The 25292-nt window shown below is 36.2% G+C and overlaps 1 protein-coding gene across 2 annotated transcripts; it reads right to left on the minus strand.

The window, feature by feature from the left end:
- Positions 1 to 1087: 1087 nt before the first annotated feature.
- On the minus strand, positions 1088 to 23688 carry LOC116723358 (transient receptor potential cation channel subfamily M member 2-like). Of its 2 annotated transcripts, XM_032568190.1 has the most exons (29): positions 23529 to 23687; positions 20988 to 21079; positions 19752 to 19819; positions 19281 to 19452; positions 16938 to 17118; positions 16695 to 16858; positions 16425 to 16611; positions 14306 to 14367; positions 14032 to 14232; positions 13203 to 13305; positions 12082 to 12203; positions 10944 to 11303; positions 9261 to 9356; positions 9044 to 9173; positions 8826 to 8971; positions 7838 to 7950; positions 7635 to 7736; positions 7246 to 7459; positions 5557 to 5675; positions 5332 to 5464; positions 4844 to 5015; positions 4542 to 4722; positions 4283 to 4461; positions 3225 to 3357; positions 2714 to 2756; positions 2521 to 2591; positions 1995 to 2082; positions 1789 to 1833; positions 1088 to 1660 (listed from the first exon to the last, which is right to left on the minus strand). In XM_032568190.1, the coding sequence occupies exons 1-29, from the start codon at positions 23584 to 23586 to the stop codon at positions 1571 to 1573; spliced, it is 3825 nt and encodes a 1274-aa protein (XP_032424081.1). In that variant the 5' UTR covers positions 23587 to 23687; the 3' UTR covers positions 1088 to 1570. The 2 variants fall into 2 exon arrangements, with proteins under 2 accessions (XP_032424081.1, XP_032424082.1); XM_032568191.1 differs by lacking the exon at positions 1789 to 1833 and having other exon boundaries at positions 23529 to 23688.
- Positions 23689 to 25292: the final 1604 nt, after the last annotated feature.

Genomic DNA, 25292 nt, shown 5'->3' on the forward strand with positions numbered 1-25292 from the left:
TAAACTGTACTCAATATGAGGTTCTCTTGAGCCAGTGTTAGTAAATGAAAATCAAATCACAACCCGTGATGATTTTTTTTTTTCCATCTTCAAGACAAAACGTTGCATTACAGTGTTAGAGCTGAGCTGTAAAATACACTCAACTCTCTGGATGGGTTAATTTACTCAGTAGATGATAGATGAGCTTTGCAGCTAGGTGGTTCTCTAGACCAGTACATTCACATAGTGTTACTATGTATTACATAGTAACACTATGTAATAGTTTACATTCACATAGTATTACTATGTGAATGTAACGTTTTCTGTGGCTGTCACAGTTTTGATTGTTTTCTAAGTGCCTCTCACTTCTATCTCATGTCTGATTGTAGAATTGGAAAATGTTTCTCACTTGAAGAATATTTACAGGATTAGATTAGTGGGCTAATATTTCAGCAACATCTAGAGAAACTCATTAATGCATTTATCTTCAGTTGCATTGATTAATGCAACAGTATCTTCACAGGTCTGCTTTAAAAATTTAGTGAAATAGCTGCAGCTGATCCAGAACGCTGCTGTTGGCATTCTCACTAAAACCAGGAAGATAGAGCACATCAACCCCATGTAATGCTCAGAACAAAACAGAGGACCTGGAATTTCAGCCAGACACAAATAAAAAGCAATAAATAAATGTAAATTGAGGCTAGCCCATATGAGTGTGTGGGTATGGATGTCTATATTTAGACATATGTAAATCCAGATAAAATGGATTGTGGAGTATTTCACACTTACCACTGCAGCTGAGCCTTTTTCTTTTATGTTATTCTGAACTACTGGGAGGTTCCCTCTTATGTTATTTGTTAATTGAACAGATTTTGCTGCATAATTCTGGATTGGCAAGATTTTAGTGCACTGTCCATCCCTGCTGTCCAACTTCCAAAAGTGATGATGCCTGGTTGCTGTGGAAACCTTTCTCCCTCGCTGTGGGGTATATAGCTATCAGCTATATATTCCTAGCTGATAGGGCTTTCCTGCTTGAGAAAGCTCCTTATTTCCTCCCTAGGTCACACTAAAACTGTCTTAGTTACACTGTAAACTCATACATCACACATTTTACACCAACACAGATTCATGTTTTTAATTACAGGTTGAACAGTCATTGCATTTTCACTCAACATTAATTGTGACACTACAAATAAAAAATCAAAATATCTTGGACAATAAACAACATCCTGATTACTCCAACACTGAAAGAGAGAAAAGCAGACAAGTCTGTGTCTATTTCTGGCCTTCAGACTCACATTACCCATAACTTACATCACCACGTATTTAACTAAGACTCATTTCATTTAGCATCTATGCACATTTCATCCAAAAAGTAAGAAATACAAATTGATTTAATAGTTATATTTCTGCTAGAAAAATCAAGAAACCTGCAGCAAGAAACAATAATTTGGTAAGGTGCTTTTTCAGTGCTGCAAGGAGATAAAAAACACAGAGTATACTACTGTCTTATTCAGAAGACCAACCCATTTATGGCCTAGTGCCATGATCCATATTTAAAGTAGACATGGCAACAACCACTGAGTCCATCTCACTCGACAGTACTCTGTGGTTGAGATTCTTTTGCAGGAGCACCAAGAGATTTCAGACTGTCCTCAATCCTCTGCAGTGCTTTGGTGACCTGGGAGACACAAAGCAAACAGTAATGTAACCAGCTAAAAAGACAGTGATGAAAAACAATGGAAATAAAACATAATTTATGCAGTGATATAGATCCAAAAGTAAAGATTGATTAAATCAATTAACAACCTGTCCCTCTAGTGTATCCATTCTCCTTTGCAGTGCATTGGTGACCTGGGTGACACAAAGCAATGATAAGCAAGTAATTTAACCAGCTGCAAAGTCAGTGATGAAGAATGATGGAAATAAAACAACAATTTATTATGTATAAATTTATGTATCAATGTATACATAATTTAATCCAACATAAAAGATTGATTAAATCAATTAATAACCTGTTCCTCTAGCTCTGCCATTCTATTCAGCAGTGCTTGGATTTGCGTTTTCTCTTCCATCTTCTGTTGTTCACTTAAGGTTGCAACTCTTAGCAAACAAACAAAAGTAACATGAGTGACTGAGATTTAGATTAGCTGCCACTCACCTAAAAACTGAACTTTTTTTCAATGTCTATCTTAAACAAATTCTGTCATTTACTCACAGTTTGTTCAATAACACACATTATTCACAGAATAAGCAAATATAAGTTGAAAACATTTTACATGATAGATGAGTTTGGCTTATCATAAATACAAAAATACTGGGTCTAAAATTCAAATAGAGTTTAACTCAAACAATGATAAGTCTGGGACACAAAACCCTACAATGTGGCACGAATTATTTTAATCAGTCACACAAAACCATTTCTAATACAAATTTATACATTTTTGGCCCTTAATTATTCCAAAGACCAACACATTTATGGCCTAGTGTCATGGTCTGTAATTAAAGTAGACATGACAATAAAGACTGAATGCATCTCACCTGACAGTTTCTTTTGCAGAATCACCCTGAGATTTCTTAATGTCCTCCATACTCTCCAGTGCTTTGTTTGACTGAAGACACAAAGCAACCAGTAATTTAACCAGCTGCAAAGACAGTTCTGAAGAAGGGTGGAAAAATATCTATACAGTGATATAGATCCAACATTAAAGGAGTCATTAAATCAGTTCATAACCTGTTCTTCTAGTTTCTCCAGCCGTTCAGTTAAGGTGGTAACCCTAAGAAATCACACAAAATAACATGAGTGAGTGAGACTTATATTAGCTGCAACCCGTATAATAACATGCTTTTCTCGTATTTTATGTTAAACAAATCACATTGTTTATTCGGTTTATGCAACAAAACACATTATTCACATAGAATAAGCAAAGATTATAAATTGAAGTCATTTTTCATGACAGATGAGTTCGATTTACCATGAATACAAAACCACTGGATTTGAGCTTCAAATTGAGTTTAACTCAAACAATTTAAAGTCTGGGCCACAGAATCATAAAATGTGGCACAAGTTATGAAAAAAAAATCAATAAGAAATACAGACAACTATTTACAATATGAAACCCTCCCACCATGTAATTTAAGTGACTATTCTGCTTGGCTTTCATTCAGAAGCTCATATAGAGGTGTTTAGCCATCTAATAGCCTGGATTTGGCTAGAAGAGAGAGAACTTTCTGCAGGATTGTACTTTTGGGATGAATCCTGGATGTGCCCCTCCATGCTCTGGCTCTTCGCCTGCCGTTCAGATAGCACAAATGTGTCCCTCATCAAGGCCTCCCAGGACAACAGGACATCCTCTTCCTCTTTTGGGATAGAAACCTCTGGAAAAAAGGAGTGGGACGTGATTTGTATCGCCATCATTTTCACATTTGTTTCTGTCTGGCTCTTTCCTTCCAAAGAGCCAGAATATCTTGATCAACAGTTTTTTAGGAATGTTTTCTAACAAACAAAAGGTGATTTATAGAGCTTTCAGCTGAAAACGTAGCTATCTAGTGTATGATTAGACAAAAGTGGGGTTCTGAATCAGGTCTGTGATTGATTTTTTTTTCAGACTTTCAGATACTGTTAATTAGCTTTTCTGTATTTCTTTAGTCCTGACAATTGTTTTTGTCCTTCACACCCTTCTCAGGTGCTACATCTGGATGGAAAACAGGTAAAAAAAAGAAAAAAAAAGCAGCCAAAAGTTGAAGAATTTTAGAAAGACCTTCAACAAGCCTAAAGATAAGGAATCTAAAAATCATCCATTTACTGGAATCGACTTACATTCAGATTGAAACAGCCAGTCAGAAACTCTGATGTTTTTTCATTATTAATGAACACTTCATGCCTAAAATTCTGACAACAAAATTCTTCGAAGTGTTAGTTATTTTTGTGTGTAGAAGACTCAAGGTTTGCTACTTTTTGTAACAATATAATAAATATCAACTTTCAATAAATTTATTGTTGGTTTAAACTTACAAAATCCCGTTTTGCAGCAACTGTTCTTTCACATAGAGTGTGACATCGTCTCTACTTCTATCTAGATAATTACTAAGTACTCATGTCAGGAAGGTTGAAAAAAAAGAATTTCAATTTCTAAAGAGAAATTTTAATAAACTAAATGAGGAATTGGCAGTAAATATAAAAAGATAAAGGTGGTATAAACATTTTTGCAAAGTACAGACGGAGACAATCATCAAAAGCAATGGATCTGAGGTCACCTCTTGTAAATATCACACATATAGAAATCAGGGACCAAGGCCTTACTGAATTCAGTCTGTAATTTCTGAGCTTTCCACAGCACCGTTTTGATGAAGAGGTAGAGGTGACTGAAGATGATGAAAGGAGGTGGGGGGGGCGGGCGGCTGTAGTACTCTTTGATCAGCTGATATCTTTGAAACTTCCAGATTCTATCCGTGTTGTCATGGACCTCCTCAAACGAGTAGCTGTGCAGGCAAAAGATGAACAGATTCATTATGTTGAAATTAAACCAAAGCTGACAGATGATATGGCACTAAGGACTCACTTAAAGATGGCTATGAGGAGGTTGATGAGCAATATGTTGGCACAGAGCAAGTAAATACAGAGCATGATGATGGTGAGCCACTCAGGGAAGACCGTCATTTGGTTTTCATTCAGCACAGGACACTTGGGCTTCATGGGATCTGTACCATCCATGCTGCATGAATTTATATCAAACCTAGTTTCTGAAGGAGACAAAACACTGAAACTAGAACATGCAGCATCACCAAGAAAATGGCTTCACTTACAGAGAGATTATGATTTCTCCTCAAGTAGTAAAACTACACGGTGCACTTCTCCACTCACTGTCAATATTTTCAGGGAAACTTCCAAATATAATGAGGTATGGCTCGTAAACAGCCCCACGAATGATCCAGTCCAGTCGATCATCATTATGGATGAGGATGCCTTGTTTGGCCACACCGTACGCCACAACCCAGATGCTCAGGAGGAACATGAAGAAGAACATGTCCATCATCTGCAGCATAAATTACATCAGAGGGCAAAAAGACAGAAAAATAATTAACTACAGGTAAATATTTCCATCTTAAAAACCATAAATAAATAATATAAGTTCTCTTATAGAAAATCACATTTAGAAAATCAGATGCAGAATAAAGTCTGGAAAGGGAAATACTGGAAAACACTCATATTTTTAAAGACTGAAGACCCTGCTGAAAAAAATGTCTCCAAAGACCAGCCTAAGGACTATAGGTTCATAAATGTCATGTTGTGTATTGTTCTATTGTTCCCACATTTTATGAGGTTCATTTTCATTCATGCAAACTCCTCACCATCTTCTTAACTATGATGATTTTAGGTCCCAAGGTGCGATTGATTGTGAAGATTGCCATGAGGCGGAGACAGAAGACCACAAAGTCGATGCACAGGATGATTTTACCTGGATAGAAAAGCTCTTTTGTCATCCTGAAGTGAAAAATACATAAAAGTTGGTCAGTCACAGATTACCGAGAGCCTTGGAAACCTTTCCATGTCTCTCTGAGAGACAGAGAGAGTACCTCAATCCAAGTCCTACACAGAACAGCACGATGGAGATGACATCCAAAATGTTCCACAGCTCTTGAATGTACACCTTGGCTTTCTCACAAAACCCAAAATGATCAGGATCATAAAACAGCTGAGAGAGAAAACAGAAATTTAAACCGACATGTCAGAATTTTATTGTCATCAGATATTTATTCTGAATAAGGTTAAATTTGATCGCTAACCTCCAGAGGTTGAATATTAGAATTTGGTTAAAAGTAACAGATATTTACATACATCGAATAAAAAGACACACACATTTTTTCTCACTGTCTGAAGTTAATTCTGACCAAGCCTTTCTTATTTTAGGTCAATTAGAATTACCCAAATTATTTATAGTCCTAAATGCCAGAAAATTAACAAGACAATTTTTTAAAGATTTTTTTTTTTTTTTTTGGCAACTTTCCTAGAATTCAAAAGTTTATATACATTTGGTCAGTATCAAAAATAACTGTCTTTTAAAATCTATGCCTTGGGTTAAATCTTTTGGGATTCCCTCCACACACTTCTGATAGGTTAACTGACACATCTGAACTAACTGGATAAACCTGTGGACAAGGCCACACCTGAAACACACTGCAGTACACCACTTGAAGGCCGGTTTCCCGCAGTGTTTATAAGTGTCTCTGTTTCAGCTCAATTCTTACAAAGGCTTCAACAGAAATGTGACCATTATCAGCATCCCCAAGTTTATTTGCAGTTTTGTTTGAGATAATGTATTATTCATTTTTTCCCAAGTTGGATATCTTTAGTTTTACATATGTGGTTAAGAGGCGCCACCTACTGGCATGGCTGCCTCAAACCAGTTTTAAGATATGCGTTATTGACCAATGTAAGTAGTTCTCAAGTTTTATGGTCGAGTAATTAACAGCTCAGTTTGCAAATCAACCCTGCTAGTTAATGTTGGTAGGTCTGAGTACTTTTTAAGCTGTTGTTCATTTGCATACTATAATTTTGTTTAAAAAAATTATGCTTATGTAAAGTCAATGAGTGTAGTAAACTTAAACTTTAAAAGTTTACTTGTGAATCATGGAGCATGCAACCTGCGCTGAGTTGTAAACCTTCAGAAGTACAGACCAGACACTGTGACAGTGTATGAGGAAGCCAACGCAGAGTTGCAGACAATATGATTAATGCATGCTCTCTGCTTTGTGCCCAGTCCAACAACAATCCAAGTAGAACACAGTCTTTGCTATCACTGTTACTGGTGTATAAAAAACCTATTTAAAATAAATAAACAAGCAACGCTTAGCTCACGTGTGGGGGAGGGTTTGAGAAAGCCAAACCACCATTCATATAATATACTGGGAGAAAACCTGAGAGCACAACTAAAGAATAAATAGGTTCTATTTTTAATTGGTTGTTTGCATTAATGCTGCCCTGGGCAACCGCCCATGTGGCCCATATCAAAAGCCGCCATTGTACATCTAACAGAAATGCATCAGACTCATTTATTTTAAAGTGACTGTTATTGATTTTTCTCGCTGAATAAAAGTATTCAGTAAAAGTAAAAGTAATAAAAGTTGTTATTTTCCAGGTGAAATTTTGGTATTAATAAATGGAATTCATGACTCATTGACTCTTCTTCAACTTCATACATCAAGAACCTAGCTGGAGAAAGGATAATTCTCCAAACAGTGCCCATTATATTTGCAGCGTCTCACCTGTCTAATCTCCTCAGACACCAGAGTGAACAACCAGATGTAGAGCACCAACTCTTTTATAGACGGTGTACTCTGGAAGTCAATCATCAGGACGTAAGCAAACAGGAACAGGAAGGCAAAGTACGAGACGATGTTTCCATAAAACTTGACCTGAGGAGCGCTGTACAGTCCTTTCAGTCTGGACAAGCAGCCCAGAGGCTCCACATTCTGCTTACTGTGGGCAGAAACATCAACATCAATGTAACTCATTTGATCAAGAATTGTTGCTTATAAAGAAAGTAAAAATTCACTCATAATATAAAACTTCTACAACTCAGAGTGTTGAACAAAATTTGACAGCAAATGTTGAATAGGTCTTTAATTGAATCAATCAGAGATTGTCCTCTCACGAGCAATCCGAATTATTGTTCAAAGTGATTTTTGTCTCTTCCTCCCCAGTCATTTTTATCCACTCTTTCTGCTCGATTTCTCTCTGGAGGACTTCATCACATCTAAAAAGGAAAAACAGATATGAATATGGAAAATGTGGAAATGCAATGCTTTACAACTTCAACAGTTTTTATTTATACAATCACTCCCAGTAATATTTCACCTGAAAGCCAGAAACTTGGTGTAGGTCAGAGGGAAGAAGACCATACAGATCAGCACCCTCCACACAGGATTGTTGACTGAAAGGTCACCACACCAAATCTGAGTAAGACGATCCTAAAGCACAAAGGTCTTATCAAAGAGTTTGTACAATATATGGGTATAAGATGACAGGCTGTCTTTGGCTCTCTTAAAAGGATCTTAAAGACTGCAGCAAACAGAAATGAGGGATGACAAGACTTTTGAAGACCACTTTGTGGGTTTGTATTCATGATGTTTCACATTATAGCCACAAGCTATTTCTTAAGATTGTATGTAGATACGAAGTTGTCTTACTGATAGATGTATGGGGCCTTACATTTTTTGAAGGAAAAAATAAACTTTCTTGTGCACGGAAAAGTTTTTCTTTTCTTTCAATCCCTCTATAGGGGCTCCATACAGGAGGACTTCCACCCCCGTATCAGGACCTTTTCAAAGATATCCCTGAATAATGTTCTATCCATCTCCCCATTATTTTGCTGTCAATGAAAAACAAAAAAAAAACCTAACCCCCAGCATGATGTTACCATCACTGTGTTTCTAGGTCAAAATAATGAATTCAGGGTGAGGTGCAGTGTTAGTTTATACACATGCAAATTTGCACATACAGTACAGACCAAAAGTTTGGACACAACTGTGTGTCCAAACTTTTGGTCTGTACTGTAGGTAAGAAGGTTAAGTATTGGTCTCACAAGAGCACCTTCTGCCATACGTTTCCAGTGTTCAGATGACACACAGGTTGACTCTGTTTGCTAATTAGGTGACTCTGGAGGCAATTACTTAGACTGGGTTTTATCTAGGGTCATTAGAATGGATTTGTATACAGTGGTTGCATTCAAATGCAAGTGCTTTTCAGATTATTATATGTAAAGAAAAGGAACTTCCTTTTGTTTGAAATGCCTGTACAGTTCATATGTCCTGAATCATAAAATCTAAATAAAAATCTGCTTCACCTGAACGCCTAACTCAGCCACAAAGTTTTTATCATTGGCCTCCAGCGCCAGCCTCAGACACGTCGTCTCGCCCCAAAGGTGTGAGATTCGAACCAGCAGCTTCTGGGCACGCTCCTCATTATTCTTGTAGCACTCACTGAACACACCTGAAGAAAACACATGCAGGTCAATAAATCCCAGCTCAGTCTGTAAATGTTCTCTTTACCTCTGCCTCATACCAATCGCACGATCTTCAAAGTAATTGGCGAGCTCCAGCATTTCCTGAGGCTCGTCTGCATCAATTGACTCCTTTGCCATTTTCTTCAGGATCTTACTGGCAGCCAGAGCAGCAGACATGCAGTCTCCACACTGCACGCACACACAGAAATGCAGAGTTACACACATAAACCACTCTGAAGACACTTTCTTTAAACATGTGCAGGAGTTTTTAATCACCTGATCCCAGGCAATTTTAGACAGCTCCTTGTTGTTCTGGACAACTGCCCAAAGGAAAAGATCTCTGGCTGCATCCCTCTTAGATTCATCATCCCTCTGAGTTTCAGGTAAAAAAAAAAAGTGAGGGATTGGATTTTTGGGTTAACTGGTCAGATATATTCTCTATAAAGCCGGGAGACATTGTGGAGTCAGTGATTTCATGAAAGTCAAATAAACAATATTTTGATGAAATAATGAATAAAGAAACAAACGACATTTTGAACTGGGAACACTGGACTCAATCCCATGATAGGAGGTAAAGAGTGTCTAAGTTAATATTTATGTGCAAATGATTTGGACCTAAAGTTTGGATGGGAATCTTCATAAATGGATAGTTTATTTTCCTTTCACTGGGATGGGGTGTGTGCTATTCTTGATGTTTCATTTCCAATTTGAATATATAAATTTTTACAACTAAAAATTCCTGTAATTGCAACTTAAGTATTTTTTAACTAAACTGTTCTTTAGTAATTTACGACTCTGTTTCCATTGGAAATGTAAATTTTCTTCTTCTACACACATCTCAATCTCCAAACAACCTGAAAGTACACTGTGCTGTGACGCATGGAGTAACAAGACATAAAATGATGAATCCCAGGACCCATTGCAGGGTGGAGGCAGGCCGGTGAAATTCAACAATTTACTTAAAATAAATAAAAAAATAAAATGACAAAAGCTAGCATTCAGCAATGAATCCAAAAATAGTGCAATGGGAACCAGTTGGTGTTATGTGATGTTAACAGGATGATCTGACCAAGAGCTAGCTGTCGGATTGGAATTGTCTGATTTATGCAGGAGAGCTATGTTGTGCCCCCAGCTATGAAAGACTGAAATTGCAGGAGGCTGGTATGACTATTATATATACAATACAGACCAAAAGTTTGGACACAACTGTGTGTCCAAACTTTTGGTCTGTACTGTATATATATATATGAGTCAAGTCAGTAATGCAATGACTTGACTGACTTGAGTGTTCCAGTCCTGCCATTTCCTAGACACTGTGAAAATTACACAAAGAAGCACAATTTTAATTAAATGTTCACTAGCACCATTTCACATCTAAACTCTAGTGTCAGAAATGTATGAAATATATTAAGTTGCACTGCCTAGATATATTTATTGATATAAAGGCCTTCTCAGAAATGTTGTTAAGAAATTACACAAAAAAACAGAAACCACGTGTGGTACCAGGACCACATGCTGAACCAACTCTCTCAGCGTCCATGTGTCTCTTAATGGTGGGCTATTCTGGGTAATCAGAATTATAACTGATTGCATGGTTTATTATTATTATTATTATTATTATTATTATTATTATTATTATTATTATTATTAGATTATAGTTGCAGTATTTGAGTGAAGCATTAAATGAGAAAAAACCCATCCTGACCGTTACAGCTAATTTAATCTGTAGAAAACCTGTGAGCATAAGAAACGACCCAGGATTCTGTATTTCAGGCAGTAGCGTTACTGCCTGAAATGTTACAGAAGACCAAGTGATGTTTTTCTGGCAGAAAGATGTTGTAGAAGGTATTAATAACAGAGATGCCTGTATATTCGAGTCATTTTATGAAAAACAATTACTTTTAATTGTAGGATTTTGTTTCTACCCACTTAATAAAGTTAAGAATAAAGCATACTCACATATGGCCTGTCCTCTATCCACATAGTATGTTCTCCGTCCTTGGAGGATGGATAGATGTGCTTTGTGAATTTCCCCAGCAGGTGGCGCACTTCAATAGAGACATCTTTCAGGGAGATATTTTTTCGTGCTTGATCAAGACCCTTCATGTCCAGTGCCTTCCTCCTGCTGCTGGTGGTAAATTTCACCTTCTTGAACAGCTTGTACAGAAAAAGGCAGTTGGGCAAGTTTTTGTAGAGCTCACAAAGGGTGTTGTCATCCAGAAAGTCCTCCAGACACACACCGTTCTCCAGGAGCAGACTCACAAAATCAGGCTTATTGCAAACCAGGGCTAAATACATGAACCGGTGGAGTTCACTGGACTAAAGAAAGAAAAAAAGAATCTTGTTAGTTTGGAAGTATCTACAAAAATACATAACAGGTGTAATCTGACAAGCTCATCATTGTGAAATATTTTTCATTCTCTTTTGAAAATGTGCTTGATAAAATTTCTTATTTCACTATGAACTTTTTTTCAGTAATAGCAATTGTTGAATCATTTTTAATGAATTCCAGCAGTTTTTATTTAAATTGTCCTTTTTACAAAGTCAAGTTTTTATCATAATGGTGTTTTTCCCCATGGCTGATTTATTTCATAATGACACTTAAACTTAATAACTTTGCATGTCAATCAGTGTCAATGGGAGGGACCAGCACACTCATTGGCTGGTCCTTAAGCATCAATTATTTTTTTCCAGTCTCTTTTTCCCCCATCCCTTGGCACCATTGGATAGAAGCTCTAGGGGCAGGGGGCAGGGGGCAGGCGGAGAGAGAGCTCGAGTGGGGTGGTTCGCCCAGTGTGCCAAACAGGCTAGGAATGCCTCTGCATGAAAGGGCAGGTTTAGGTGAGTGTGTGGAGGGGAGGGGGCAAAATGACAAAACTATGGGGTACTTTTAAATCCAGAAATAAAATGAAAATATAAATACTGTAAATAAAATATGACAGAAAGGCACTTTGTTGTCCAGTGGAAACAGAGCAAGTGCTCTAGCACCACCTAGTGTCAATCTGTGAATGTTTTTATGTGCTACTACCTGAGTCACACATTTAAAAAAAAAATTAAGTAAGATTTTATAATACACAGTGCTCTGAAACAAATTCACCTTCCAAATCTTTTCCTCAGTGAAAATCTTAGTCTCAGCTGAATCAACTCTGTTCCAGGTGATAGCCAACTCCAGATGCTTCTTCCAGGACATATCTTCTTGTGATGTAGTGGTCTTGAAAGCTAGAATATACACTTACTGCTAAATGTTTTCAGGATATCTACAGAACACACTCTTTTCAGCTTTTACTTAAGGCAAATAACAAGTTTAAGAACACAAAGTACTAAAATAATTTTGGCTGAGAAAAACAGAAATCTCATAGACATAAATTGGTGTAGAAGTCCACAAGTAGCTCAGTAAGCAGAACAATTATCCGATGATATATAAACACAGAAGAAAACGTATTAATGGAAACTTGAGACGAAGCATTTCAAACAGGTGAATCATCATAATACGAGCATTAACAGGGTTCAGTGATGTAGACTCACACTGTTTTAGTGCATGAAGCTTCTCCTAAGCAATATCCATTAAGTTCAAAATACAGCAGATCCATTTTGGAAACTGATCTGATGGACAATCGGGTTGGATAATGTAAAAAACAACTAGAACACGTTAAAATCAATAGGGCCTCACAGACTGCATCTCTGACTCTGACCAAGATAGGTATGGGGTCTATTTTGGTCTGAGCTTTGTGTCACAGAAATTTGAAGAGAATGTCATGCATGAGACAGGAAGTGAGACACAGTGGCAAAGTAAAACACATACAATTTGGAGAAAAATACCAAGTTAAATCTTTTACTTGTGAAAAAAAACTGTTTAGTTAGACAGGGCAGGAGCTCAGAAGTACAGAAAAAGAAGAAAGAGTGAAATGGTACATATATCTCTGATAAACACTTGAGGCCTTCCCAGCTGGATTTGTACTGAGGTTATAATCACATATGTGGTTCTAAAAATCGGATGACTTAAAAAATCAGTTGATTGCAGTGAGTTTTATTTTGAGGTATTTGAGTAAAAGGGTTTAATAAGAATATGTTCCACACTTTTCAGATTTATACTTGAAAATATGATTTAAAGATCATGTTTCAATTACATTCCAAATAACTCATAAAATAACAATAAAATACACTGGACTGCAGTTGTAGCATAATATTTTAAATACTTTTGCAAGGCACCATAGTTACCTTTTAGAAGAGCATCAAGGATTGCCACATCCAAAACGCCCTGATCATCTTTCCTTGCTCTGAATATTGTCAGCAAGTCAGGCTTCTCAACTATCTTATGAATCTGGAAACAGAGCAGACAAATGTACAAACCCACAGTGCTGTTTTAGGAAGCTTACTTTCAGACCACAACATTTAAAGAAGAAATATATCACATGACGATTTAGTCCATCAGTTAATCCAGTACACATCCGATTGAATTTCAAGTAGGCGATGTAAAATAATTTTGTTTTGCTAAATGCCAAAGCAAATATTTTCTTGAAAATTGGTAGATTACGTACACATTATGTTATTTTCCCCTATGTTGTGGTGCTTATTACTGAAAAACTCTGTTACCAGTGACTTCTCTCACTTCAGGATGACAGAGGGACACATCTAGAGGACACACAGCAAATGCCATCCAGATCAGATGTTTATTTTCAAACTAAGAGCCCATCAAAATGAACTTTTTTTTGTTTGTTTGTTTGTTTCCTTAAGTTGCCGTGCTTATTGCTGAAAAACTTCCTGTTACCAGTGACTTCTCTTGATTCAGGGTGATAGAGGGACACATATTCGTGGGCTACCCCACAAGGGCAGGGTTAGTTAGTTATTTTATACCTGAAGGACAAAGTTGTACCAAGACATACCTCTGCAACCAATAGGAAAATTCAACTGCATAAGAACCATTTGACCAAAGAGGCCAATAGTGAGATGGTTTTAGCCCAAATAATGCCAAACAGTATGACCCATAACAAAACCACCACAGTGTACCACCACATATCATGGACTGGACCATCATCACTTCACTAACCATATTTTTCCAGGCTTCAATCTGGTCATCTTTTATGTTTTTGTACTCTTCTCCAAAAAACTTCTTAGTCAGCTCCTTGATCAGAGTGGTGGTGATCCTACTGATTGGGAATCCAGACGCATGAGCGATAACATCTGCTATCCTCCCAGAGCCCTGCAGGATCACGCACGGTGTGCCCTTTTCAATAGAACTGTAGATGGTCTGAGAGGAGACAAAGATGAGTCAGTTCACTAGAAACACGAAGACTGAAAGATTTAGGAATCTGTTGACTCACTTTGAGTGTACCTTCTCCTCCGTCCAACACCACACAAACCACTAGGGTTTTTATAGTAGTCGCTGGAGGGTAAATAATGAAAACAATTATTTACAGTTATTAATAATTAGGGATCAAAGCCTGCGGAAGCCAACAGATGACCAATGCAAAACATGGCCTTTATCCTGCTCTTCTGTAATTGTACGCATTTTATTATTATTAATAATAATATTATTCTCATTATTCTCTTCCACTTAAACACATAGGTCAGAAAACACAAGAAATGCTGGGAAGAAAAATAATATAGCAGTCTAGTAGAAAAACCTCACTGATACTCAATTAAAAAAGAAAAAAAAATCATATCCCCCATTACATAGGAGGTGATATTGCAAAGATCCTAACAGGGGATGATGTGTTGTCACTGTGTATTGACTTTTATGCAGTATTGTTGCAAGGTGATGTAAAACGTTTGTATTTATATAACCACCTGACAGATTTACACCAAATTTGGTACAAATCTTCAAGACCACACTCAGAGGTGGTTACTTGGTTATGGCTTATATGTAATTTCACATTTAAATTTTGAACTTGGTGAAATCAAATGTTAATGTTGGGGAAATCACACTGTATACAAAGATGCATCCCATGAAAATTGAGAAACGTTTGCTAACCTTGACATAATTGAGCTCCGCCTTGTGTTTCAGAAATTAATACATGCTAAGCAACATGGACAAGTTTTCTTTTGAAAAGAAGTTTCAGACTGTGGTAGATTGGGAAATTTGGGCTGTTTTTGGACATGATGGTCATTTGTGAATATTCTGGGATTTTTGAGGCATTGAGGACTTTTAACAAACTTCTGAATATATGTCAGTATCACTCACCTTGCTACAATAAAGGTTATTTTTTTGTACAAAAAACATTTAATATCTCACATATATATGAAGATATGAGAACATTTGGAAAGAATTGTATTTACATTTTTGCGGTTAGAACTCAGAAGCTTTGGAAAGCTGATGAATTGCAGATTTTTTTTCTTTATAAACATTTACTTGGTGTTGCAGTATAAAATGACAGTTAGCATTTTTGTTTTTTTACTGAAACCTACTGAATTTTCTAACATTGAAACACAAGAGTGATTCCACAAAGACTGTATTATCTGAGAATACATGACTGTATAAAAAAATATATATATATATTTTTTTTTGGATTCATTAAATATAGATTTTGTATTAATTTCAGTCAATATGCTAAAATTGGTTGCTACCTATTTTATGCTAGAAGAAAATCATCTACTGACAGATAAATAAAATTTTACTCAACATGTTAACATGACTGAGAATATTTTGGTGATTTCTTGATAGACTGTGGTTTTTAATTAATTGAAGGGTAAATTTTCTGCATGAAGGTATTGGACATGTGGAGCAGAGAAGGAGATGTTCCACTTCTTTGTTTTGTTTTTCTGTGAGGGAGGAGGTATAAAAGAGAACATTCCTGTGATTTGGAGATGCACTAAGCTGTTAACTGTTTATATATCTCAAAGTTTAAATTGGAAAAAATACATTAAATCAATTATAAATCAAATATTTTATGACTAAAGCAAATACAAGCTTTCATTTGTTCTTCACATGTTAAATAGTCAACTCAGTTTTTTAAAATATCCAATTTTATGAAAACCCTATACTGTCACTCTTGCTCACCATAAATTTGTTTTATTTAGAGGGAGTCAATATATTTGATGATCTTACCTTGAACAAAGTTGCTCTAATATTCCAAGTAATTATTTAACATAATGAGGTGTAATAATCTCCAGTAAATATATTGGTGATTTCCCACCTGTGTTGCTATATATATAAAAACAACAGTCATATATTTTAATTTGGATTTAAATAGCTGAACTAAAAAGGATTTTTAAGTAGTTCAATTTTATATTTTTACATTTAAGTTTTAAGAATGGAAAAACAAAAACAGCAACATAATTATTGTTATTTATTTAATTTTTTATTTTAATTTGTTTGCAATTTTGTTATGAAAAGGAAAAATCAAAGAGCCAACTATATGTGGATTGCTTGCAGTTCTCCTTACTTTTGATTTTTTAAAATTATTATTATTATTTAATAATGAAGATTAATCTCCTTTAAACCTTTAGTTCCAAGAGTTCGGTCTGAGATGTACTGCTCTAGTTCCGTGCGCAGCGGAATCTCTGCACCATAGGCCTTTTTGTCACTGGTCCCATCATCAACCAGCAGGAGGTGGGAATGATTGTCGTCGAGACAGACCAGATCACCCTGACCCTGTTTGTCAATCACATAATGAGCTGGGAAGCAACCCTGCAGCCAAACACAATAAAAAAGTATGAAGGAAACATACAAATCTATTCACAGGAATAATGTGAAGCATGTGTTCATCTTACTTCTTCATTTATTAATTTGTCCTTGTTGTGAATTACTCCCCATGGTGCCACTCCAATAGCCACTATTTTCCGCTTCGTAGTGTTATTCAGGGCACAGTCCCTCACAGCCTGTCCTACATGCATCATCACACCAGAGTGGGTACCGCCGGTGATGATCCATGCACCTAGAGGTGATGAAGTATCACTGTGTATGTTTCTGGCTGATATTAATCACACCTATCTCTATTTTACTGTGTGTTTCACCTGTAGTCTGAGCCACTTTGATCAGTCCTCTGTGAAAAGCCTTCGTCAGGTGGGACTTCAGGTAGAAGTTATTGGCTCCTCCAGTCACTGAGATGACCAGATTGGGAGGCGGAAGTTTCCATTGCTTTGTCAGTAACTCGTAGAGCACTTTAGGTCTGGTGTCTGTGAATACTCGTACATACTGGTAATGAGCAAACAAGAAGTGACATCAGAATGCACAGATATACATTTACAGTGTGTTATAAAAGTACTTATACCCAATGAGGTTTTTCAAAAAGAAAATAATAATAATTCTATTGGAATTGTATGCAATATATCAACACAAAGTAGCTTGTAATTGTGAAGTGGCAGGAAAATAATACATTTTCTATACATTTCTTTAACAAAGAAAAAACAGAAATGTGCATTTACATACAGTACATCTGGAAAGTACTCACTATTTCCATATTTTGTTACATTATGGCCTTATGACAAATCATATTAAATTAATATTTTTCCTTCATATTCTACATATAAATACCCCATTATGACAATGTGAAAAAAAGTTTTTAGGTTTCTTGTAAATGTAATAAAAATAGAAAACCAATAAATCACTTTTATGTAAGTATTTTTGGCCTTTGCCATGAAGCTTAAAATTAAACTGCTTCCACTGATAGTACTTGAAATGTTACGACAGGTTAAATGGAGTCCAGCTGTGGTAAATTCAGTTGATTGGACTTGATTTAGAAAGGCACACGCATGTCTATAAAAAGTCCCACAGTTGACAGCGCAGGTCAGAAGTCAAACACCAAGCATTAAATCAAAGGAATTGTCTGTAGACCTCAGAGAGAGAATTGTCTTGAGGCACAAATCTCAGAGGTGATCAAGAACCTGATGGCCTCTCTGTCAGAGCTCCACTGTTCCTCTGTATAAAGAGGAGAACCTCCAGGAAGGACAACCATCTCTGCAGTAATCCACCAATCAAGCCAGCATGGTAGAGTGCCATGCAGGTCTCCATAATACTAAAGCCATCCCTTAATAAAAGACAAAAGGAACCTGAAGGACTCTGATAATATGAGAATCAACATTTTCTGGTCTGAAGAGACAAAGATGGTACTCTAAAGTGTGAATGCCAGGCATCATGTGCATCAGGCACAGCTCATCATCAGGTCAATTCCACCCCTGCAGTGAAGTATGGAGATGGCAGAATCATGCAATGGGATAGCACATTTTACAGCAGAAGGAATTGGCACACTAAACAGAATAAAGAGAAAAATGAATGTAGCAATTACCAGGGACATCCTGGATGAAAATTTGAGGTCAACATCTTGACCTCATACTGGGGCAAAGGTTAATTTGTCAGCAGGACAATGACCCAAATCAGATGGCCAAGATCTCTAAGGAGTGGCTTCAGAACCATTCTCTGAATGTCCTGGATTAGTCAAACCAGAGTCCAGACTTGAATACCACTGAACATTTCTGGAGAAATCTGAAAATGACTGTACAGATGGCTATCATCAAACCTGTTGGAGCTTGAGAAGTACTGCACAGAAGAATAGTTGAAACTGCCTAAAGATTGGTGATCTTTAAATATTTTAAATGGCATTTATGTCTTTAATCAGATAGCAAAAACTAATTGCATTACGAAATTTATAATTGAAATTCTATGTGGAATGTTTTGCCAATTAAACTGTTTAATAAACTAGGGGATCTAATTTTTGTTGTTGTTGTTGTTGTTGTGTTTTCCTTTCTCAGTTGAAAAATGTCCAGTCAAATTAGTTAAGTTTCATTAGCAAGTTCTGTTATTTTGGTCTCTTCTATAGAAACACAACTACTCTCAACATAATTGCATCATATAGAACAATACTTATATATTACTTAAAAATAAATCAATTATATAATTAGGTTGATAAAAATATTAGTTTAATAAATCAGTTACTCTGCAGTAATAGTGAGTGGAAAACTCACTTTTAAATTCCCCAGAATACTCAACACTCAAATTGAAAACCTAGAAAAGAGACCTAGGAGTAAATATCACTGGAGGAATGGCAGTCTGTGGGTACAAAGGCTCACAAACAAACAATTAACTCACACTTAAGGTCACTGCAGTACAAATGATTAATGCAAATCTATATTACACCAATGTACCAGTATATTAATATACCAGACACATACACAAAATGCTTGGAAGAAAAAGGGACACTATTTAATTGTACTTGGGAATGCAGAGAAACTGCTCTTTTCTGGATTAAAGCAGATCAAATAACAAGCAATGGATCAGACAAATGTTGCAGAGGTGTTGTCATTCATCCTGTGTATTATGACATAATAATATTACCTTTAATCTGAGATAGAATGATTTACCTTGCTACTCTTTTTCCAAAAACCACCAAAATTGATCTCTCCAAAAGCATCTGTTGACACCTCGTGGACATGTTTGTCTTCATTGCAGGTATGCTTTTTGAAGTCCTCTGGCTTGCTGGCTTTACCAATGGAGTCAAGCTCAGAATATTCACAACAACATACTTCCTTGTTGCTGTAAAAAATACAAATACAAATTGCAAAATTTCACATGTTTATGTTGGTAGAAGAAGTTTAGACATGTGTCCTTTATGGGAAAGGATACCAATCCTTTAGTACCCTGATTTGCCTTTGTATTTCAGACTGTTGGACTGATCTTATTTCTCATTCATGAAGGCTATTTTTTAATAGCTTTTTGGACAACACAAAGCACGCAACATCTACAGTTCTGTAGATGTTGGTATTTCAGAGCACTTTAACTGGAATCTAAACTAAAACTAAAATCACAGCTTAAGAAGTGGCAAATCATCCCACCTGGCATCCTTCTTAAAAGGGCAGCATTGCTTTTTTGTTATGTTGTTCTTGATCCACGTGGAAATTTGCTGGAAAGAAAAGGTAATAGACAGATGTTTAGATCCTGTTTTGATTGCCAGAGTATAAAGCGACCATGAGTGAATCTCATCTCATCTCCCTTCATGTTGCTACACTGCAAGGATTGGTGGTGATCAGAGTGGCAGACTGTCAGCTCTGCATCAGAGATACAGCTCAGCAGGAAACTGAACTGACTCAGAGCTCTCTGTACAGTGCAGACTGGGGATGCATGAATTAGTGTAATTACTCACAATTGAAGGGAATAAAGCATCAGATTCCTTCCAAATCAACAAAAAATATCTATGTTGAAAGGAATATACAATATGGACTGTGAATAATAACAATGTAAAGGTTTTTTCAGACTGTTTTGTTGGAAAAGCATTCATTGTCCCCTTTTTCACAGAGTTATACTACAACTACAAGTTTCAATGAATTTATTGTTTTTTTTTGTGAAAACAGAAAGTAGTAAATAACTTTGAAGTGAAAGAAAACATATGCATAATTTTTTTAATGTTTTCACACAAAGGAATTTTTCAAAGCTTTGGTATGTATATGCATTTCCCTAAAGAAAAATGAGATTCTTCAGAGTTACATGTAAACAGGCCTAGAAACAATATAAAGTATCAAATGCCAACATAAAAAACTAGTTTGGTTACTTGCAGCAAGTGCCTTGTTCTTCTGTGCCTATGTCTCAAGCTTAAGAAGTATAAATAAATAAATATTTATTTTGGTGATGATGTCACCAAACATTTACAGGTGATCACCAGTCCTCAAAGGATATTATCAGATATCATCATTATATCATCAGACCTCAAAGACTGGTCTTTCACCATCTTTCTTTCATCATGAAAGACAATTAAAGACTAGTCTTTGAGGTCTTTCATTCTCAAAGAAGGAGGATCTCTTCTTGACCCAAGATAATGTAAGACAGTTCTCGTGGAACTGTTCAATAATATCTTGGATAGTTCTCAACCCAATTTCAGTAGTTTCTGCTGACCCTATTAACCTGGGTGAGATTTTAGGTAGCGGCCCTGAACTCCTGCAGGTCCCCCAATCATCCCACTAATATATTTATACATAAACTCAACTACCTTTTTTTTGGGTTAGAAAAAAAGGTAGTTTTTATGTTAACCAAACCATAAATTACCTATAAACTGAAACTATTGAAAATATTCAGACCTGATTGACATTATCCTGTATGTTGGACGCAGAAGAAGAGCTAGGCGATGTTGCAGAAGGCCTTGGGGTGTACTTTAAAGGTATCGATTCATCTGAAGAGAAAAAGAGGAGAATGATTCCAGAAATAAAGTAAAAAACATAAGAAATGTGTTATGTACAGTATGTTTACTGTACTGTACAAGTAAAATACACAATGAATTTGCTGAAATGCAATTAATATCAGATTGAAATTATCACAGTGAAATGCAGTATTCAATGAATATTGCATGAATACTGAAACAAGTTGCTTGTTCCTAGGACTTGCTCCTAGGAACATGATGTTTCTCCACAACATTATGTGATACAGAACGCTGCTGCTTGCATTCTCACTAAAACCAGGAAGACAGAGCACATCATCCCAGTTCTAAGGTCCTTACACTGGCTCCCAGTAGCTCAGAGAATATACTTTAAAATGCTGTTGTTAGTTTATAAAATGGCTTAGCACCAAAATAGACTAAAGACCTGTTTTTGTATGTGTTAGAATAATTATGTTTTATCATTCTTACATAAGTAGTTACCAGTTTGTTTTTCATTTAAAGGTTTAGTATTCACACCCCAGAGAGTGAACCGTGTGAAAGACAATACTTGCTTTTTCTCTAAACCTTGAAGGTGCAGCTGCTTCTTATCTTGGGATACTCCTTAAACTGCTTGTATGTAGAATGTAGTTCTTCCTTGTTTCAGAATAGCCATTCTTTGATTTATCACTCTCCCACATTTCACTCTTGACTCCCTTTTTTCTCCTGCTTAATAAAAAGACAGGCTCTGCTGAAGGGAGTCAGAGCGCATGGTAAACACCTTGGAGAAGTGGTTTGCTATGTTTTCTCCTTCTGCAGAAGCTTGGTTGAAAACTCATAAATGTTGTCTGTGGTTCTTTCTTTGTATTTAGGTAAACAAAATACCTATCAGTATGAACCTTCCAGACCTTTCTGGTCTTCTGGTTCTAGGCTACTCTGCATCCCCAGAACCAAACATAGAGAAGCCGCATTCAGTTTCTATGCACCACAAATCTGAAACAAACTTTCAGAAAACTCCAAAAAAAAAAGCTGAAATACTGAGTTCCTCTAAATCAAGACTAAAAACACACCTGTTTAATGTTCCCTTTGATTTAAAATACCTGGAACATTGATCAACATATGTGATGTGCATTTGTTTGATGATTTTGATGATGGCATTTGACAAAATGTAAAATCTATTGCTTGTTTCATAATTGGTGACTGTACTATATTTTATAATGTAAGGCTCTTTGAACATCCTTGTTGCCAAAATGTGATATAGAAATGAACTTGAATTGACTTTCCAGTCATACATGTCGACACTCAATGCTGGTGGGGGGGCTGTAGGAAAGGAATGTAATAAAACAGGCTTTATCACAGCAAGGTATAATGAGGTGTCAGGACAATTTTCTGAAAGTTTTAGGATTGTTTTCTTGCTGATCTTGTTTGCATTGTGCACACAACATTCATGGTCATATTTTCTTCAGTTTTCATTTCTATGTGTTTCACATCATTGTAAAGCTTAGAATCCACGCTTCTTGAATCTCTAAAAACTCAGGGAAGACTTGTTCCTGGTTTTGTTATGACTAGTCATGACTAGTCACGACTAGTCATATATGGAAATACAGTAATGATGCTAAGTTGACATTAACCTGTACTTATGTAATGAGTTTGCCCAATTGACTTGTTTTCGCAAACCTACAGTCATTCTTCATTGCTTTGTTCCCCTTGAAGAAACTGGTATTTACTCAGTTTTCATCATCACTTTCTCAGCAGAGCAGAAGAAACCTCTTGCAAACCATGAGGACCATTTCTCATTAGCTTGACACATATTACCCTACCTTTTCCAAAATAGATGTCATTAAACAAGTCCAAACTCAATTTTTCTCACTATAGTAGCCAAACAGAAATCGCCTGTTCCTAAGTATTAGAAACTATATAGAGTATGAAAGCAACTGTTTCACACTCCTTGACACAAATTTTCAATTAGCATTCAATCAGTAAGCTTTAAAGGACGGCAAGTTTGTGTTGTTATTTACCAGTTGGAAGAAGGAGATCCCAGGCAGATGGGAATGAGAGTCAATACCGCATATTTCTTGTGTAGTAGATAACACTATTTTCTTAATTTCTTATTTTCAAATAGATTTTATTTTGGTTTACATTTACAGTATTTTCTGCAATACTGACAGTATTTCAGTTTTCAGCTCAGTTTGAAAAAAAAGAGAATGGAATCAATAAAATTACCATCAAAGCATTGTTCATGATGGTGTGGGGGTAGAGCGTACGACCCTTCTTCAGAGGCCTCTGTACTCTGTAATCATAGGTTCAAGTCCCAGCCTTTTGATCTTTGATGCATGTCTTCCCCCTCTCTTATAACCCATGTTCCTGTCAATTTACTGTCAGATAAAGGCCACTAGAGCAGAATTATCCCTACTCCAACCCCCCACCCCCCCAAAAAAACTAAGGCAACAGGCAGTTCCATCACGTTATAACATTAATTTTACTGTACCTTTGTTTATTTCTTTCTTACTTCTGTTTTTCTTTGTTCCTCCTTGGGCATCAGACATTGTGGGACGTTTTGACGTGATGCTTTCTGAAGCTACGCGCCTTACAAAACTTGTTCTCCCAGAGCTTAAGTTATACCTGAGAGCAGTGAGGGGAGGGAGATAGAGCGATGCGTGGGTATACACCAAATAGTAGAGAAGTAAGGGGGAACTAGGAAAGATATTATTATTATCAGATGTAATATTTAATATTAATTGTCATACAGTTAAATACCTACAGAATTATTTATATCAGGGAATTACTTCTTTTTTATCTTTTTTTATCACACTGATGCAAACATAGTCCTTTTTTTTGCTAATGGCTGGCCAGTGGCATAGGTAGGCATAGGGCAAAAGCAAATGCTAAGGGCCCCAGCAGTCCAGGGGGTGCCAAATACAGGGGAGAGAATAAAAGAAAGTAACTTTCAGTATTCTTTTTAAGTCTATTGGGTAATAATATGATTTCCTAATATGATAGATTCTGCACTAATTTACTCATTTATATTAAATGCTCCATCTAATAATGATACTTTGCCTAGGTACCCCATCATTCTCTACTATTTGGTTTATTCCTGCAGCCCACACACCTTTTACTCCTTCCCTCACTGCTCTCAGGTATGTGTTGCTTTTTGACTGCCGGGACGAATTGGGTGAGTGTTGTAAGGAATGTGACTTCAGAAAGTCAAGCTCTTTCAAATTGTCTGATGGCCAAGTAAAAAAAAAAAAAACAATAAAGAAGAAGAGCAAAAAAGTGACAGAAAAAGAGGTAGGGTAAAACTTATGTGATGAAATTGTCTGTTGCTTTTGTTATGGATATATGATTCTGCATTCTTGTTATATTAATTTTATCTTCTTACATGTACAGCGGTGCACACCATAAAGAATTAACAGTGATAATTATTGACAAATAATAATAATTAATAATTATAATAAGACTGGTGTTGATCACATTTACTCTTAGATAAGCTGACAACAGCAGACCAACACCCCTTATTGAGGTTGCAGAATGAGGCGTAGATAGAAGCAGAAACTCGCACTCCACTCTTTCTGTGTCATGCTGAGAGGAGTCCAGCATTTTACTAAACTGAGTCTATGTATTAATTGTATCTCTGTTCCAAAACAAGTGTGTATTTTACACTGCGTCATTAGACATTACAGTTTTTACACATAACTAATACAATTCAATGAGTAAACAGAACTCAGGTCTGAGTAGGCTGTAATCAACAATGCCATGCAAGCCAAGAACAGCTTTTTTCAACTTGAACATGTTTTTTATCTGCAGAAACATATTATGAGGACACAGAATATCCCTCATCAGTGATAAGGTGACCTAAAAATGAATACAACATTTTAATACACAAATTGACAGAGATACTGTCTATTTATCTATTAAATTTTTTTTGCTTCATTTTGAGGTGGTACTGCACATAAGGATATCCTCAGAAACAGTGCAGTACCATCAGACAATATGAGGGAATCTAAACTGGATTTCAGTGCAGCTTTATAGATTGTATAGTAACTCTGACAATCAGGTAAATGTCCAGGCTTGGCCTTAGAACTCAAAAACAAACTAAACTGACTTTCATGGACAAAGAAAATGCATTCAAAAAGTTAAGCATAGAATAACATCTGGCATGAAGTGGAATTTGGGACAAAACTGAAGATTGAGATTGTACATTAGCATTCCCTATGTATTTTAAATGTCTGCATATATTTAAAAATGTTATATT

The sequence above is a fragment of the Xiphophorus hellerii genome, chromosome 7 (assembly GCF_003331165.1).
Source record: "Xiphophorus hellerii strain 12219 chromosome 7, Xiphophorus_hellerii-4.1, whole genome shotgun sequence".
NCBI lineage: Eukaryota > Metazoa > Chordata > Actinopteri > Cyprinodontiformes > Poeciliidae > Xiphophorus > Xiphophorus hellerii.